The sequence below is a fragment of the Phocoena sinus genome, chromosome 1 (assembly GCF_008692025.1).
Source record: "Phocoena sinus isolate mPhoSin1 chromosome 1, mPhoSin1.pri, whole genome shotgun sequence".
Lineage (NCBI taxonomy): Eukaryota > Metazoa > Chordata > Mammalia > Artiodactyla > Phocoenidae > Phocoena > Phocoena sinus.
The window spans coordinates 16,272,321-16,292,119 of NC_045763.1; the positions used below are offsets into that span (position 1 = coordinate 16,272,321).

The 19,799-nt window shown below is 39.4% G+C and overlaps 1 protein-coding gene across 11 annotated transcripts in view; it reads right to left on the minus strand.

Annotated features, from left to right (window-relative positions):
* EIF4G3 (eukaryotic translation initiation factor 4 gamma 3) overlaps window positions 1-19,799 on the minus strand; it is a 383,092-nt gene that overhangs the window by 180,762 nt on the left and 182,531 nt on the right. For 5 of the 11 annotated variants that reach the window (XM_032624981.1, XM_032624978.1, XM_032624980.1 and 2 more), the window contains exons 4-5: window positions 8,377-8,472; window positions 6,858-6,971 (exon numbers count right to left, since the gene is read on the minus strand). In XM_032624981.1, coding sequence (XP_032480872.1) covers window positions 6,858-6,971; window positions 8,377-8,472 — 210 coding nt within the window. Of the gene's footprint in view, window positions 1-3,296; window positions 3,330-6,857; window positions 6,972-8,376; window positions 8,473-19,799 lie in introns of all 11 variants that reach the window. The other 6 variants (XM_032624986.1, XM_032624983.1, XM_032624984.1 and 3 more) reach the window with 2 other exon arrangements.

Sequence of the window (19,799 nt, forward strand, 5' to 3'; positions counted from 1 at the left end):
CTTCTCCATGAACCTCTTAGGGTTTAGGTCTCTATTTGGCTTAGGTTTGAGGAGAAGATCTCTTAAATACAGACTTCGGCCAGGGATTCTTAAATGGGAAATAGCATCACCTCCACAGAGTGTATCTGGAAATGTAGGAAGGTCTATTTTGTTTTGTTTTTTTAAATCGTCACTGGGGGAATTCCACTGGCATGTATAGCCCAAAAGTTGCTAAAGGAACTGCAACATACAGGGCAGTTTTTCATAACCGGTTATTCCATCCAAAATGCCAATACCAACTCCACAGGGAAATAAGCCGAACCGGCTCCTACATTCATGGATACAAGACAGCAAATTCTTCGTAACAGTGTACTCCATGCTGTTCCACAACACTGGTTCAACTACATGCTGCTCAGCAGTGTCACTTCAACCACACTCTCCCCTTCTCTATTTCTCCAAGGTAGCTACTACTGCAGCAGCCGGAGCCAAGGTTATGTATTTCCTTACTCACTTAATTCTGTGAGGTATAAGGAAAAGAATTTTAATTGTATTTAGGAAGGAAGAATACCAGAGTAAAAGCGGCCAGCTACCCGAAGTTTTTGTATCCAAAAGCAATGCTCTGGATTTATGCTGCATCTCAAGAACCCATCTTCAAGAACTAGTGTGGGGGGCTTCCCTGGTGGCGCAGTGGTTGAGAGTCCGCCTGCCGATGCAGGGGACACGGGTTCGTGCCCCGGTCCGGGAGGATCCCACATGCCATGGAGCGGCTGGGCCCATGAGCCAGGGCCGCTGAGCCTGCGCGTCCGGAGCCTGTGCTCCGCAACGGGAGAGGCCACAACAGTGAGAGGCCGGCATACCGCAAAAAAAAACCCCAAAAAACTAGTGTGGGTTTCTTGCTAATAGATAAATAATAAATATATATGCATATCGAGTTCTCCTTTTTTAATGGTTGAAACATGCTGTAATTTCACATGCACCATCCTACAAATAAATGAAGGATCATCTGCCAATACTTTTCTTTGAGACATATTACACATGAAAAATGATTTCAGCATAGAAATTAACCTTTTCTCAGGAAGATTTCTTACAGTTTACCTTGGTTGTTGGAATTAAATAAAGACAAAATGTATCACAAACCTTTAGGCTCATAAGAAAGTTTTAAAAAATAGATTTTCCCGGGCTTCCCTGGTGGCGCAGTGGTTGAGAATCTGCCTGCCAATGCAGGGGACACGGGTTCGAGCCCTGGTCTGGGAGGATCCCACATGCCACAGAGCAACTAGGCCTGTGAGCCACAACTATTGAGCCTGCGTGTCTGGAGCCTGTGCTCCGCAACAAGAGAGGACGCGATAGTGAGAGGCCTGCGCACCGCGATGAAGAGTGGCCCCCGCTTGCCACAACTAGAGAAAGTACTCGCACAGCAACGAAGACCCAACACAGCCAAAAATAAATAAATTTAAATAAATAAATTTTTTTTAAAAAGGCACACCTGGTATTCTTAAAAAAACAAACAAACAGATTTTCCCAAAGATGACAATATATAAAGGCTTAAATACAACTTCCCTATCTGAGGACCACTGCAACTGAACCCAAGTAATAGAAACAGCCTTATACGAAGGAGCTCAGAAACCTTTTTACTGAATGACTAGTTTCTTTTTACTCTGCTTCTTGAACAGAGATCTTGCAACTTTCTGTCAGGAGTAACTAGCTTTACCCCTGACTGAAATGCTAACCCTGCCTTTTTTATGGCCCTTGACTAGATCTGTTACCAAAAAAATGTATAATCAATCTTTTTACCTCAGAGATTATCTATTTTTTTAATTATCAGTAATCTTATCCCCTAGATTCGTAGTGTATGTCACTCTGCTAATCATTTTATTTGTATTATCTCATTCACTCTTCACATTAGTCCTGAGATGGTATTGATACTGCCCCCATTTTACAGATGAGAAAACTGAGGCTGAGAGCAGTAAGTAGATTGCCCAAGAACATCCAGTTAATAAGGAAGAGTTAAATCTAGGTCTAGCTGACATCAAAGTCCAAGCTCTTAAAGTATTTTAACTATGCTATCTCTATCAAGTAAAAGATACCCCTGAGTTTTCTTTATCAAATCCAAAGAATTGCCATCTACTTCATACAACCACCCCTGAGTTCTCCTGCAAAATGTCTTTAACACCTCAGAATCTGCTTGGCTTTTACATCGTCCAAATTGGAAAGACTGTATTTTGAGAAGTAGAGCTTTGTATTAAATCACTGCTACATAATGAAAGGCTTCAATTAAACAATAACCATTTACTCAGTAATAAGAATTCTAAATATGATACCACAGGTAAACGCTGGTAATATTCCTCTCATTTTATCAAACCATACCAAGTTGCATGACGATATTAAAAACAGCCAACCCTTCCTGGCTGCTTATTTTATGGTAGCTGACTTACATATATTATCTGTGATGTAAAGGGTATTTACCCCATTTTACATATGAGGAAACTGAGGCTCAGAAAAAGAACTGCTTAACTCAGCTGGTAGGTTACACAGTAGACTGGTAATATAAACCCAGATCTATCAGATTTAGAATTTAGTAGGCTCTTTCTACTACAGAATGAGAAAATGTTTCAGAACACTTTGGGGAAAAAACTCTGCAAGTCTTTTTCTTTCTCCCAAACCATCCCTTCTAGTATATTCCTGCTAAATAAACTAGTGTCTGCATATACATTTTTGAAATTTTAATTTATACAATTACTTCATTTAAAAGAACAAATAGGCTAAAAATATTAAAACTAAATAAGGTATCTATTTTCTATATATCCTAAGAATAAAGATAATTCTATGCAGCAAATGAATGTATATTATTGTTAATGAATCTGTTATTAGGTCTAAGTTAGTAACTGAGATTAAGTGGTTTTAGAAATACTAATGCTATTTTATACACATCAATACAAGTTACATCAGGATGTTAACAGAAAACCCTTAGAATGTTGCCTATTCCATTCAGTTAAACTTAATACAGGTATCCACAAAATCTGTAATGGCTTAATATATCTAAACATTTTCAAGGTCCTCTAAATTCAGAGCAATTACTTTTTGGAAAGTAAAAAAACTCTATTATTTTTAAACTGTGTAATAAACAGAAGGAAATTGGTTTGTTAATAACAAAATGCTGTGAAATACAAAAAGAAGTGCATTACCTCAGACCGAAGCTACTCCGGAAAAGACTGGTTTGAGTGGGTCCATGGAATGGCAGCATTCTAAGAGTCAGAAACTACTAAAGCCCCCACCTATTAGTTAAGGGTAATAGTGAAGGGGCAAGGGTACAGTACCTGATGATGGGCAGGTCGAGGCCCCGCTGCAAACTGAGAAAAGGAGGGAAAACAAACACAAAAGGAAAGGCACAAAGAGTCAGAAACACCACAACAAAAACCAAAATGTCACACATTATGCCAAAAGAAATAAAACCCACAAGAAAAAAAAAACACAAACAGTCAAAGCTTTGCTGCAGGACAGTGACAGACAGGTACTGAGAGTCAAGAGGTTAACACCTCTACCAGAAATAGTTTGCCATTTATCAGCTGGGAGAGAAACAGCTAAGCTGTTAGGCACATAAAGGTGCTTCTCTGATAGGAATTTTTTTAAACCCTAAAATAAAGCAAAAGAAAGTTTGAAACACTAAGTGGTTATATTAAGACAAACATATGAAAAGTCAACTATGCTTATGCAAGTGATATAACTAGAGGGAATGAGAAATGCTTTTACATTACAAGAAATAGCCAGGAGGTAATTATAATGTCCAGCAGAAAATAAAGAATGTAATAGGATGGATTTCAAATTTACTTAAGTTAAATGGATATCTCACACATGAAATGGAAATTTCAGTATCTTCCTTTGTTTCTTGGAGTTAAAGATTAAAATTTATCTATTCTAAATATATAAGCATATATAAATATATATATAATATATTTATGATATATAAATATATGTAAATAATTATATATATTTAAATTCAATTAACTAGTAATGTTTAATACCAGGCATATGAAAGCTAACAGTAGTAAAGAACATCATTCTGTAACATTAGTAATCAAAGCGGTACTATTATAAGCGCAAGAAGAAAAAAAGAGTAAAAGAAGTCAAATCTCTCAATTACTATTTATACACAACAGCACAAGACTGTATACATGTACCTACTGCTATCTGATATTGAGAATAAAAGCCAAAGAAAACCTAACTTCTTAGCTAAATCATAGAGTACTTGAAAGCAGGTAATACATATTCCAACTCTTACTTTCACTAACTTAGAATGGAAGAAAAAGCTTTTTCACCCAACAAATTTTAAATACAAAATCTCTAAGATCAAATAGTTCTTCATCAGAGCAAAACGGGGCTTCCAAGGTGATTTTACTAAAAAGAACAGAGGAATTATTCCGGCCCGTAGAGTCACGTACTGGCTACCTACACATTAACTACTGAAATGTTAACCACCCTCTTTAACAGTTAACAGAAAATATTTAGTGAGCAGTTTTGAATGCAAACCTTACAAGGATTTTACTTGAAACATTTAATAAGCTAAAATACATATTTTCCTTCAGTTGTTTGAGCCTTCCTTCCGTTAGCTCATTATAATGGGTTATCCAGACTGAAGATGAACTAAGAAACAAACCCTCATACTCAGAATTTAAGTTACCCACAATAGCATATGCAAGAGATTTGGAATTATTTCCTCCACTGCCATTACTTAATATAAAAAATTTTCAAGGAATTGCAGTGGGTCACAAGCCACAATGTAGGAGATGACTGAAGACAGCTCTATCAAGAATTTACCTTAGAAGCTAAAATGTATACCTATTATTTAAGTAATGAAAAGCACCTTAACATATTTTGAAGTTATTCAATACAACTTAATGAGCTCTCCATGACCTGTACGATTAAAGTGTGTTAGCTAGCCATTATAACTGCTAACAACCACTGTAAAATAGTTTTTCAGAATGATGATAATGGCAGCTACTGTTCTTGCAGAACATTTTCTCTTCAAAGAAACTGATGTCTTACATTTTCAGTTTTCCAACTATGAAAAGAACACAGATCAAACCTCTACTACGGACATCAAGCTTCAAGAATAGGTTAATACCACCCAGGTGGTATTAAAGTGGGGGGGGGCGGGTAGAAGTGAGATGTTTCTTCATGACACTTTTGAAGGAAATGGGAGAGAAGGGCCACGTTAAAAAATTAACCTTAGTACAGTAGTACCTGTCTTATCACTGTTCCACAGAAAGGCCCCATTTCTAAGGCTCTAAAATAAAAGTTGAAACTTTATATATTTGGAATGTTCCAGTCAAAAGAGAATTTTCTATGAGCAAGAGGAGTACCTTATAAAATTACACATATATTAAAAAAAAAAAAGTTAGTGGGAAAGTACCCTAGTCTATTTTGCACTAGTCACCATTGGCTATTGAGTTTTTCATTTGTAATGACAATAGTCTTAATCCTATGGGTAACTGTAAGCAACAGAACAAACTGTAGTCGCTGCTGGCTCATATTAAAAATAGAAACTTTTGTTTCTTTTCTCTTTTTCTTTTCTTTTTAAAGAGGGGTCTTTAAGATGGTGAGGACTGTAGATATTAAGGAAAGCAATCTTCTGTGAACTTGGATCCAACGTTAATGCCACCCACTCACCCACCCACCCACTCACTCTTCTGTGCACAGTTGGTAACTGAGCATGGCCAACATATATTGATATAACTTTGGCACTTAGCACCACAGAATATAAAAATAACCAATGGTTACAGGTTACTGCAAAAGCCAAACTGTCCCCCTCTCCCGATTAACCATTCAATAGTTTCACTATTTTGGAAGCTATTTAAAAAAAAATTACAGTTTAAAGAGTTCCAATACAACCAGAAAATGGAACATACAGGCAGCTTATCACTATTTTTTTTACTTTTAAACAAGACTTTCAACAATATAAATTTAACTAAGATACTAAGTATCAAGTAGAAATACAGGCACAAAGATCACCTCAAGGAGGGAGGGGGGCCACTTGAAGCCAGTTGGATTGCAAAGGCAGCTGTCCAGGGAAGAACAGAGAAGCCTAAACTGTGCAATTGCCAATGGCCCATTAATGCAGAAATAGAACGGAGTAAGCTTTAGCTGCTCTATAAAGCCATGGGAAGAGTCCCTTCCTTAGTGCAACAGCTTACCTCTCCTCACCCGTTGGGATAGCTGTGGGATGGATGAGACTAGACTATGGCAACTTGGGATGTCAGAAGAAATGCAATCCTGCCAAATTCCAAACCCAACTTCACCCTCCCAGCACCAACACAAATGAAGCAAAGAAAACTGGACCCAAAACAACAAGCAAGAGTAGTGTGGGGTCTGCTAGTCTTGCACTTGTTTTGGGGTATGTAATGGAATGTTATGTGTGTGGTTTTTAGTAATGGGGGTGGTAATGGTCACTAGCAGAGCAGATGGTAAAAATTGCATAGAGGATAGTGTCTGAAGAGTTTATGACCACAGAAAAATGGCTGACAACTATAGACAGTTTTCCCCTTGATATTCAATTATAAAATGGAAAGAGGGAAAAAGACGCCTTGAAATTTATCTTTTAAAATCAAATTCATCTGAAAGGGATATCCCTCTTCAAGTTTAAAATAAAGAAGAATCTAAACCCCAAATTACTCCTGTCTAATTCCCAATAGAGAAGACCCACCCAATTTGTTATTCTTTGCCCCACTATGCCTGGCAAAAACTGCCATGCTAGGTTAGACTTTCAGAGAGGAAGCAATCAGTGCATTTGTGTTCATCAGCCAATAAATGGATGTGGTCAAAAATAATGAGTGCCAGAGGCACCACTGCCTGCAAGAAGTACAGTTTGTTATATTGCTTACAATGCAGTATTTTATCCAGCCTCTTCCAGCCAAGGACCTGTAAACGGGAGTCTGTTCCAAAACCTTCCTCCTCTTCCAGTTGTCTGTGCAATGTATTGGCACTGTTCTGCTGGGCTGTCAAAAAAACTGGTTTAGAGATGCAGCTCTTCAGTCAGGTTTTGCGCCAGTTCTAACCATGTAAATTTAATTTTCTTTTATTTTTCCCCAATAATTACAAAAGGGGTAAAGGGGTAAAAAGGGCCATAGAATCCTTTGCAATAAAAGCTTACCACAACGTTCCATGTTTAATGATTAGAACTGGGGCCTATCTAAATTAATCTGGTGAGATCTCAGGCCCATTCCAAGTAGTCAAGTGTCCACATTCCCAAACCACTCTCAGAACAAAACTTGCATCAGACATCTTGTTGACCATTTCGGCAAAAAAACCCAAAAAACAAACAAAAAAACCCAGACAAGCAAACGGCCAACTAGGACCAAAGTCCCACCTCCTTAGAATGGTTCCACCCGCTGGGAAGAACCAGGATCTAAGAACAGGTATTGGAGAAGAGGGTAATAGGGAAAAGGAAGGTAGGAGGAGGATAAGAAAGAGATTACATTTTGGTGAAGTCTGTGATCTCCTAGTTCTCTGAGCAGTTCTATCACATATTTCAATATTCCTAAGTTCATGCATAAAACCAAATGAACAGGAGCTAATGCAATGAAATATTCCTGTACTACAGGCGAAAAAGCAAAGGTGGAGAACCAAAAGAAGATCCCTGTATTCTGAGGAAAACACAGAGCTGAGATACAAGTAGGGGTGTGAGAGACAATGTGAGATGTTACAGAAGCACCTTCTAGCAAAAACTAATCATGCAGGGCAGGAAACAACATTCTAAGGAATGGACAGCTGAAGCCACTGTACACTTTTGTGAAACAGAAGGATGAACCTTGAGTAAATTCTCAGTCTCTGCAATACTTATTGCAATCCATGTAAAAGATGAGCAAAGAGGATGATAGCATTTACACTTGTATGACAATTTATTTACCGTCTGAAGAAATAAATACACTATTGGTGTAAGTCATGCATATGTCCACACAGTCAAATAGTTAGAACTGATCTAGTAACAACGATTCAGAAGTCTTACTTCCCAAAACACTGGAATTTCAGAGTCCAATTAATGAAATTTAATTTACTTTCAAAATCATGCTTTACACTTCTCCTGAATTTTGAACAGTACAAATAACAAATTAAGAGCTGAGATGAAGTGAACTTGAATGCAACCAGAACTTGAATGACACAGAAAAGTAAAAGAAGATTAAAAGCTCCATTTCTTCTTGTTCTTAATAAATTCAAATTATTCCTATAGGAAAAGTCTGAAAATGCAATGCTATCCAATAATAATAGTAATAATAATTTAAAAAATTATTTTGGTAAAAATTTTCCAAAATCGAGTAAAAATATTAGCCAAAAGAACCTAAGCTACTACAAACGCAAACTTAGGTGGAGAATATTACCTAGAACAAGTTTCTGCTTACTTACCGGAGAACGGGTCTGAGGTTGTGAATTCATTGTCTGAGGAGCTTGAGGGTATACCAACGTGGTTGGACCTGCATTCTGTCCAGAGGGATAAGGGGTCTGTCAAAGAATGGCAAGAACAATATCATAACGTGAGTAAATATGGCATAGTAACTCAAATTCAAAGCGTTTAAAAGTTTAGGAAAGTGTTTATTAATGTTGTTTACAGCTCTACTTTTAAAAACTTATCTTTATCACAATATCCAGCAATTCAGAATCAGTGCAGCTTTTTTAGAAGTTTTCTTAAATCTCCTGATGAGAAGCAATTTCATCACACTACTCAGAACGGTGAGCAATTTAAAACTTATGAATAATTTATTTCTGGAAGTTTCCATGTAGTATTTTCAGACTGTGGTTGACTGCCGTTAACTGAAACCTCGGAAAGTGAAATTGCAGATAAGGGGGGAATACTGTACTTTATACTGAAGCATAAACTTCTGGCTGTCAAGATAATACACACAGCATTGAGATGTACCCCTTATGAAAACACAGAGAAATCTCTTTCTACACTTCAAAAAGTTACATAAGAACTTAGCCCTCTCATAACTAGTGTATTACAGAAAGGAACAGCAGCCAATTGTTTTCACAGAAGACGCTGAAAACATGCATGCTGGCCATATTTGATCTTATTCAATCTTTTCACCAATATCTTCAACACTAGAGCCATATAAGTAAACACACAACTAACTGCAAAAGAAGTATGTGAATTAACATTCAGGCTCAAGTTCTTTCATTCAGTAATACCACCCTTACTGTCCACACATAGCTGGTGCTCTATCAATACTGAAACTCTATCATTGCTCTCAAAATGAATATTAATAAAACAAAGAATTTATTTTCCTTTAGCTTGGAATTACTCTTTTAAACAAACAAAAAATCATCAAGTACTTCTCATATTTAAATTGTGTGTATGAAAAGAGCTGATGCATACTCTGTACACAAGCAGTTTCACCTGAATGCAAAGCATAACATCTGATGACTGCCACACATGGATGTGATTCCTCTCTTACAACGTATGCCATTGTGGCATTAGCAATATATATGTATATTTTTCTTGTTGTTGTTAATGGACTCAGGTCCTTTTTATTTTTTATTTTATTTTTTTAATTTTTGGCTGCCTTGGGTCTTCCTTACTGCGCGCGGGCTTTCTGTAGTTGCGGCGAGAGGAGGCTACTCTTCACTGCAGTGCGCAGGCTTCTCATTGCGGTGGCTTCTCTTGTTGCAGAGCACAGGCTCTAGGCGCATGGGCTTCAGTAGTTGCAGCACGTGGGCTCAGTAGTTGTGGCACGCTGGCCCTAGGGCACGTGGGCTTCAGTAGTTGTGGCGTGTGGGCTCTAGAGCACAGGCTCAGTAGTTGTGGCGCACGGGCTTAGCTGCTCTGCAGCATGAGGGAATCTTTCCGGATCAGGGATTGAATCCCCTGCATTGGCAGGCTGATTCTTAGCCACTGTGCCACCAGGGAAGTCTCCCATTTTGCAATATGTTAATAGGTGCATTGATAAAGAAATTTTGCCAATACCTCGCACAGCTTTCTTGCGGAGAATCTGTCCATTCTTTGTGAATAGTTTTAGAAATTTCAAGGAATGATTTTGACTTGTACCTGTTGTTGAGGCAGGGAGTACAACCGTGAAAGATGCCTCTATGCTTTTCCTCTCTTCTCTGCATTTAATGACATGATTAACCAAGTTTATTGATTAAATTATTCTCGAGTAACTTCTTCAATATACTATTACACCTTGTTGAAAAACACTGCAAAAGCCTGAATGGGAACGTTCTATGAACATGTTTCATAACATCAAATGTATAGAGAAGCAGGGATAGTCGTTTTGATAGTCATAATAGATTTTGTTCATACTTTCCTTTTCAAATACTTTCAAAGTTATCACAAAGATTTACTTCTCCAAGACTATATACATGAACGCTTTATATTTAAATGGCAATCCAGTTCACTGTACAAATTTACAAGTTGAGACATATTCTCATTTTCATCATTACTTTCAAGTTTCAATGAACTCTCTTAAGTCACTGACTTTTTTTATTAACTGCAGGTAACAACAAAAACTAGCAAATGGTGGTAATTGACTCTCTGTTAACGGAATGCCAGTGACGGAAGACAAGCCAATCAAAACACACTTTGTACTGCATACATAACCTTTACGTCCATAATAACTCTTTAAAAAACAGTGATTGTGACAATTAAAGATAGAAATCTGAGGTTGAATCCCATTACAACACAGAACACACTAACAGCAACTTAGGTCCAGATGCTGACGGTTTTCAAAATAAGGATGTGTGAAAAAATTAATAAGATTTTCAATTTTCAAAATAGAAGGGAATTAAGCAAACAAAAATAATTATAGCATTTAGATAGCTCTTAATATGTTTCAGAAACCATTCTAAGCACTTCACATATGACAAGGAGATGAAAGGTTATTTCTTAAAACACTCACTTCCCCTTAAATAAATACTGCCGTAAAGACTAAATTCAATACTGTGCGCGTGTGTGCAGGCACACATACATCTGGTTTAAAAATTATGTAGCCAGAGCCTTTCAAAGAGCTATCAGGTGACACTTGCCAAATTTTAAATAAGCTTATCCTTTTATTCCACAACTCCATTTCAAGAAATTGACCCTAAAGATAAATTCATAATAGCAAAAAATAAAGAAGCACTCTGAATACAGAGTGCTTACATAAATGTCTTATAAATGTCTCCATTTATAAGAGAGAGGTTAAAGTAAGCTATATTCAGTCAAAGAGAGAATGTAGTGTAATCTCTGAGCTAAGAAAGAATGACGTAAATCTACATACACTGTCATGGAAAGGTATCTACAATATTAAGTGACATAAGCAAATCATAGAATTAGTAAGAATAAAAATCCTATTTGTGTAGTGTTTTTTGATATATGTTAATAGTATACTCAAAGATGTCTTGGGAAGACATATAGCAAACTTAAAATTGCTACTTCGCAGAAACAGAACTGAAAGGGCGATACAGGACACAACTTGCAGGTTTTATTTTATACACTCTGTATTAAGGGCACACCTCATTTTACTGTGCTGCGCGTTACTGTACTTCACAGATACTTTGATTTTTACAAATTGAAGGCTTGCAGGAACCCTGCATCAAGCGTGTCTTTTTTTTTTAAGTATAGTTGATTTACAATGTTGTATTAGTTTCAGGTGTACAGCAAACTGATTCAGTTATATGTATCTACATATATTCTTGTTCAGATTCTTTTCCATTATAAGGTTATTACAAGGTATTGAATATAGTTCCCTGTGCTATATAAGCATGATTATCAACTCTATTTTCCCAGTAACACTTGCTCACTTCATGTCTCTGTGTCACATTTTGGTAATTCTCGCAATATTTTAAACGTTTTCATTATTATTATTATATTTGCTATGGTGACCTGTGATCAGTGATCTTTAAGGTTACTATTATAATTGTTTTGGGGCACCATGAACTGCACCCATATAAGTCAGCGAACTTAATCCACAAATGTTCTGTGTATTCTGACTGCTCCACTGACAAGCTGTTCCCCATCTCTCTCACTCTCCTCGGGCCTCCCTATTCCCTGAGACACAACAGTATTGAAATTAGGCCAATTAATAACCCTGAGTTGGCCTCCAAGTGTTCAAGTGAAAGAAGAGTCCCATGTCTCTGACTTTAAATCAAAAACTAGAAATGATTAAGCTTAGTGAGGAAAGCATGTCGAAAGCTGAGATGGGCAGAAAGATAGGCCTCTTGCGCCAGTTAGCCAAGTTATGAATGCAAAGGAAAAGTTACTTCTTGAACGAAATTAAAACTGCTATTTCAGCGGACACACGAATGATAAGAAAACAAAACAGCCTTATTGCTGATATGGAGAAAACTTTAGTGGTCTGGTTAGAAGATCAAACCGGCAACAACATTCCTTTAAGCCAAAACCTAACCTAGAGCAAGGTCCTAACTCTCTTTGGTTCTGAAGGCTGAGAGAAGTGAAGAATTTGCAGGAGGAAAAGTTTAACGCTAGCAGAGGTGGTTGGTTCACGAGGTTTTAGGAAAGAGGCTTGTATTTGTATGTCTCCATAACATACAAATCCAAGGTGAAGCCACAAGTGCTGATGTTGAAGCTGCAGCAAGTTACCCATAATATCTGACTAAGGGAAGGAATGAAGGTGGCTACACTAAACTACAGATTTTCAGTGTAGATGAAACAGCCTTCCATTTAAGAAGATGCCATCTAGGACTTTCACAGCTAGAGAGGAGAAGTCAACGTCTGGCTTCAAAGCTTCAAAAGACTGGCTGACTCTCTTGTTAGGGGCTAATGCATCTGGTGACTTTTAGCTGAAGTCCGTGCTCATTTATCATTCCGAAAATCCTAGGGCCCTTAAGAATTCTGCTAAATCTAGTCTGCCTGCGTTCTATACGTGGAACAACAAAGCCTGGATGACAACACATCTGTTGACAGCACGGTTTACTGAATATTTTAAGCCCACTGTTGAGACCTACTGCTCAGAAAAAATGATGCCTTTCAAAATATTACAGCTCGTTGACAATGCACCTGGTCACCCAAGGGCTCCGAAGGAGATGTACGAGATTAATGATGCTTTCCTGCCTGCTCTCACAACATGCATTCTGCAGCCCATGAATCAAGGAGTAATTTCAACTTTCAGGTCTTATTATTTAATGAATACGTTTCGTCAGACTATTTAGCTGCCATAGATAGTGTGGTTCCTCTGATGGATCTGGGCAAAGTAAATTGAAAACCTTCTGGAAAGGATTCACCATTCTGGATGTCATGAAGAGCATTCGTGATTCATGAGAAGAGCTCAACATGTCAACAGTAACAGGAGTTTGGAAGAAGTTGATTCCAACCCCCCGTGGGGTTCCAGACTTCAATGGAGGAGTCACTGTAGATGTGGTAGAAACAGTAAGAGAACTAGAATTAGAAGTGGAGCCTGAAGATGTGACTGAATTGCTGCAATCTCATAATAGAACTCTGTGACAGATGAGGAGTTGCTTCTTACGGATGAGCAAAGAAAGGGTTTCTTGAGATGGACTCTAATCCTGGTGAAGATCTGTGAAGACTACTGAAATGACAACAGAGGATTCGGAATATTACATAAATTTAGCTGATAAAGCAGTGGCAGGTTTTGAGAGGACTGACTTCAGTTTTTTGGTTTTTGTTTTTTTAATTCTTATTTTATTTATTTATTTTTGCTGTGCTGGGTCTTCACTGCTGCACGTGGGCTTTCTCTAGCTGTAGTGAGCGGGGGCTACTCTTCGTTGTGGTGCACGGGTGTCTCATTGCAGTGGCTTCTCTTGTTGTGGAGCACAGGCTCTAGGCATGCAGGCTTCAGTAGTTGTGGCTCACAGACCGTAGAGCACAGGCTCAGTAGTTGTGGCACGTGGGCTCAGTAGTTGTGGCTCGCAGACCCTAGAGCGCAGGCTCAGTATTTGTGGCGCACGGGCTTAGTTGCTCCGCGGCATGTGGGATCTTCCCGGACCAGGGATTGAGCCCGTGTCCCCTGCACTGACAGGCAGATTCTTATCCACGGTGCCACCAGGGAAGCCCTGACTTCAGTTTTGAAAGACGTTCTACTGTGGGTAAAATGCTGTCAAACAGCCTCGCTTGCTACAGGGAAGTCGTTCATGAAAAGAAGAGTCAGTTGATGCGGCAGACTTCAATATTATTTTATTTTAAGACATTGCCACGGGCACCCCAGCCTTCAGCAGCCACCACCCTGGTCAGCCAGCAGTACCAACATCGAGGCGAGACCCTCCAGCAGCAAAAAGATGATGACTTGCTGAAGGCTCAGATGATGGTTAGCATTTTTCACAATAAAGTACAGTTGACCCTCAAAAAACAGGGGTTTGATCTGTGTAGGTCCAGTTACATGCGTATATTTTTCAATAAGTACTACAGTGCTTCACGATGTATGTACAACAAGTCATTACGCTGCGCATCCTGCTGATACAGCACTGTTTGTCAAGTACACCTCAGTAAAACTGGGGAAATAAATAAACACTACAGTACTACACAATCTGTGGCTGCTTGAATCTGCAGACGTGGAACCAGGGATACAAAGTGCCAGCTATGGGACTTAAACATCCATGGATTTTGGTATGTGTGGTGGGCCCTGGAACCAATCTCCCAAGTTGTTCAAGGGTCCACGGTGTTTTTTAATTAAGGTACGTACATTGGTTTTCTTAGACATAATGCTATTGCACACTTTATGCACTACAGTATAGTGTTAACATAACTTTTATATGCACTGGGAAACCAAAAAATTTGTGTGAATTGCATCACTGCAATATTCGCTTTGTTGTAGTGTTCTGGAACCAAATCCACAATATTGCAGTAGTATGCCTATATGTATTTTTCGTTTTTCATAAGGATTGATTACTTTTATAATAAAAACTCATTGAAGATAAACTCTGTGATAGCTTCCCTTCCTTTCAACTTCCCTTCATGTGACAGAAAATAGTAAAGCAAACCAGAAAATCCAGTAGGTCTGTATTTTGCCAAGTTTTAAATATTTCTGGAAAACAACTGAAATATCGTCTCATAAATCACAATGGAAACTAAATCAACAATATTTATGGAAATGTAACACAAAGACACTATGCTGTGGGCTATGTGCCTAAATGAGGCCAATAATATATGTTTACTGGTGTTTTAAGCTTCAAGAAATCCACAATTTAATCAATAAAGAGATAGATAATAGATGTACGTATATTTACTCAGCCATACAGTATAATCCTTTGTAGTCATTAAAAAAAGATACAGAGGAGCATTTAATGACATGGAAAGAATGATATTGAGAGAGAATGCTGAAATAAGCACATATATGTATAAAATGTTGGTAGTATCTCAAGTCACTAGAGAAATACCAAAATTACTTAATAAATTGTGTTGGGATGACTAGATAATCATCTAGGGGGAAGGAGGATATACGCTCAACTCATGATACCAAAAAATTCCAGATTGATTAAAAATGTTGGAATGTAAAACATGACACTTTAAAGGTACCAGAGGCAAATCTATTTCTGTCATCTTAGAGCTGGGAATTACTTTTTTTTTTTTAATAAATTAATTTTATTTATGGCTGTGTTGGGTCTTTGTTGCTGCGTGCAGGCTTTCTCTAGTTGAAGCGAGCAGGGGCTACTCTTTGTTGAAGTGCGTGGGCTTCTCATTGCGGTGGCTTCTCTTGTTGCGGATCACGGACAGGCTCTAGGCGTGCGGGCTTCAGTAGTTGTCGCTCGTGGGCTCTAGAGCGCAGGTTAAGTAGTTGTGGCGCACGGGCTTAGCTGGTCCGCGGCATGTGGGATCTTCCCGGACCAGGGCTCGAACCCCTGTCCCCTGCATTGGCAGGCGGATTCTTAACCACTGTGCCACCAGGGAAGCCCTACTTTTAAAATCTAAATAAAAACAGTACCTATGGATACACCAAATATTTTTTTTAAATAGACTATTACCATAAATTTATAAAAGTTCTCAATTTTAATATTTTTCTTTATAACTATATGTGCATATACATATATACGCGTAAATGTGTTCCTTCATTCTTATTAACTAGCTATTAGAGGATATAAATAGTGAGAAACTCTTCTATCAAATAAATGTTTGACATCTAAATCTGGCCAGAGAAGTAAAGATAATACCTTAAAGTCTAGACCAGCACTTTGACCATACTGGCATCCACAATGCTTCGAAGCACCTTCAGCCTCTTACAGTTGTCTTCCTGAGAGCTACACAACCAGTGTAAATAAAAATTTCTGTAATGAACTTTTTCATCTTGCAAAACTGAAACTGTACAACCACTGGCCCAATTTAAATTTTATTTATACACATTTTAATCACTTAGAATTTAAATTTAAATAACCAGATATGGCTAGTTGCTACCATACTATACAGCACAGATGCAGAAAGCTGTTAATTCCAAAATTTTACTCTTCTCATGTCTACCTTTTATATCTTTACAAATGTAACTCTAATTTTACAGAAGTACAGTAACATCCCATAAGCAAGAGTCCACGATAAAATGCTGGAGAGAGAAGCAGAGACATATCACTGAACTGGACATGCAGTCTTAAGCATATTACAATTGTCCCTTGCTATCCCCTCCGGGGCTTGATTCCAAGACCCTCATGGATACCAAAACCCACAGATGCTCAAGTCTCATATAAAGCAGTTTTAGTACAGCAAGCCCTCCATACGCGCAGGTTCAGAACCCGCAGATACAGAGCGCCAAATGTACTTGTTTTCCTCAGCTAACTAAAACTTTATGGCACTGATTCTCAGAATGTGGACTGCAGAGCCCTAGTGATGAGAAGGCCTGGGAGAGAAAACAGTCTCACGATATTAATGCCAAGATGTTGTTGTGTTGACATTTGCACTAATGACAGAAAAACAAGAAGGGTAAAACTACTGGTGCCTTAGTAAAAATCAAACCAGTGGCAATCCTTGTATTCCTCACTCCTACACTCTCACCATGTGCTCACACACACAAAAAAAAGAGCGAGTACTTAAGTATGTCATTTATGTGACAGTAAAAATCATTAATTTTTATTCTGAGATAATTATAGAGTCACGTGGAGTTTAAAACATAATACAAAGAGTTTCTATATGCTCTTCATCTAGTTTTCCTTAATGGTAAAATCTTATGTAAGTATAGTACAATACCAAACCTTGAAAAATGACATTGATATGATCCAGCAACCTTATTCAGATTTCTCCAGTTCTACGTGCACACACATTTTCGTGTATATTTAGTTCTGGGCAATTTTATTACATTTATAGGTCCCTGTCACCACTGCTACAGTCACAATACAGAAAAGGTTCTTCACGGAGATCCTTTGCACTACCCTATAAAAGCCATAGGCACCTTCTTTCCTTCCTCTTTTCTACCTTCACCTAACCTTTAGGAACCACTAACCTATTCTCCATCTCTGTAATTTGATCATATAGAGATGTCATAAAAATGACATCACGAAGTAAGGAAGCTTTAGAACATGTTTTTTTAATATACTGTGTGACCAAATGAGAGAAAACAACTGAAACACTTCTGCAGTATATTGGGGTTAGCAGGTTATATCAAGAAAAAGCATTTATAAGACTGTTTAAGTTACAAGCTGAACTAGGTGCTTTCTCCGTGTAACACCATTTTACTTGAAAGAATAAATAAGAGACAAACTATGCTTATGCAGACCTTGATACACGGCAGACATTTTATTGAAAATGAACAAAGTGAACTTATTGTATTGAGGAAAATGGAAAGTATTTGTTACCAATGATAAAATTCAAGCTTTCAAATGAAAATTCAACTTTTGGGAAATGGGTAACTATCACCATGAGCTTGGCATATTCCCAACATGTAGACTTTCCAGATAAGAATGTGATTTTTTTTATACTGTATAATAAAACAGTACGTGAAAGATCCACATAACTCAGTCAAGCAATATTTTACAAATGACCCACGCACGATGGTATACAAAGTATATAATTAATTCAAATGCAAGACAGACCAATAGATTTGAATGTAACAGAGTACCAAAAGTTGACTAATATGGATTCAGATTCCATACTGCAACTAACGTTTAAGAAACTACCACTTGGGGGGGACCTTGAAGATGGCGGAAGAGTAAGACGCGGAGATCGCCTTCCTCCCCACGGATACACCAGAAATACATCCACACGTGGAACAACTCCTACAGAACTCCTACTGAAGGCTGGCAGAAGACCTCAGACCTCCCAAAAGGCAAGAAACTCCCCACGTAAGTGGGTAGGGCAAAAGAAAAAACAGAGACAAAAGAATAAGGACGGCACCTGCACCAGTGGGAGGGAGCTGTGAAGGAGGAAAAGTTTCCACACACTAGGAAGCCCCTCCGCGGGCGGAGACTGCGGGAGGCAGAGGGGGGAGTTTCGGGACCGCGGAGTAGTGCACAGCGACGGGTGCGGAGGGCAAAGCGGGGAGATTCCTGCACAGACGATCGGTGCTGACCGGCACTCACCAACCCGAGAGGCTTGTCTGCTCACCCACCGGGGCGGGCGGGGCTGCGAGCTGAGGCTCGGGTTTTGGTTTTGGACGGAGCTCAGGGAGAGAACTGGGGTTGGCGGCTTGAACATAGCCTGAAGGGGTTAGTGCACCACGACTAGCCGGGAGGGAGTTCGGGGAAAAGCCTGCACCGGCCGAAGAGGCAAGAGACTTTTTCTTCCCTCTTTGTCTCCCGGTGCGCGAGGAGAGGGGTTTAAGAGCGCTGCTTAAAGGAACTCCAGAGACGGGCGCGAGCCGCGGCTAAAAGCGCGAACCCCAGAGACGGGCGCGAGCCGCGGCTGAGGGCGCGAGCCCCCGAGACGGGCGCGAGCCGCGGCTGAAAGCGCAAACCCCAGAGACGGGCGCGAGCCGCGGCTACAACCGCGGACCCCAGAGACGGGCGGGAGACGCTAAGGCTGCTGCTGCCGCCACCAAGGGGCCTGTGTGCGAGCACAGGTCACTCTCCACACCCCTCTTCCGCGGAGCCTGTGCAGCCCGCCACTGCCAGGTTCCCGGGATCCAGGGACAACTTCCCCGGGACAGCGCACGGCGGGCCTCAAGCTGGTGCAACGTCACGCCGGCCTCTGCCGCAACGTCACGCTGCCTCTGCCGCCGCAGGCCGGCCCCGCACGCAGTGCCCCTCCTTCCCCCATCCCCCAACCCCCGGCCTGAGTGAGCCGGAGCCCCCGAATCAGCGGCTCCTTTAACCCCGTCCTGTCTGAGCGAAACAACAGACGCCCTCCAGCGACCTACACGCAGAGGCAGGGCCAAATCCAAAGCTGAGCTCCTGTGAGCTGTGAGAACAAAGAAGAGAAAGGGAAATCTCTCCCAGCAGCCACAGAAGCAGCGGATTAAAGCTCCACAATCAACTTGATATACCCTGCATCTGTGGAATACCTGAATAGACAAGGAATGATCCCAAATTGAAGAGGTGGAATTTAGGAGCGAGATCTATGATTTTTTTCCCTTTTCCTCTTTTTGTGAATGTGTACGTGTATGCTTCTGTGTGAGATCCTGTCTGTATACTCTTGCTTCCACCATTTGTCCTAGGGCTCTATCCGTCCATGACTTTTTTTTAAAAATTCTTTTTCTTAATAATTAAGTTTAATTGTAATAACTTTATTATACTTTACCTTCGTTCTTTCTTTCTTTCCTTCCTTCCTTCCCTCCTTTAGACAACGAATCACCCCAAATTGAGGAGGTGGTCTCAGGGAGCAGGATTTATGATTTTTCCCCCTTTACCTCTTTTTGTGAAGGTGTATGTGTATGCTTCTGTGTAAGATTTTCTCTGTAGAGCTTTGCTTCCAACATTTGTCCTAAGGTTCTATCCGTCCCTTTTTTTTTTTTTTTCTAAATATTTTT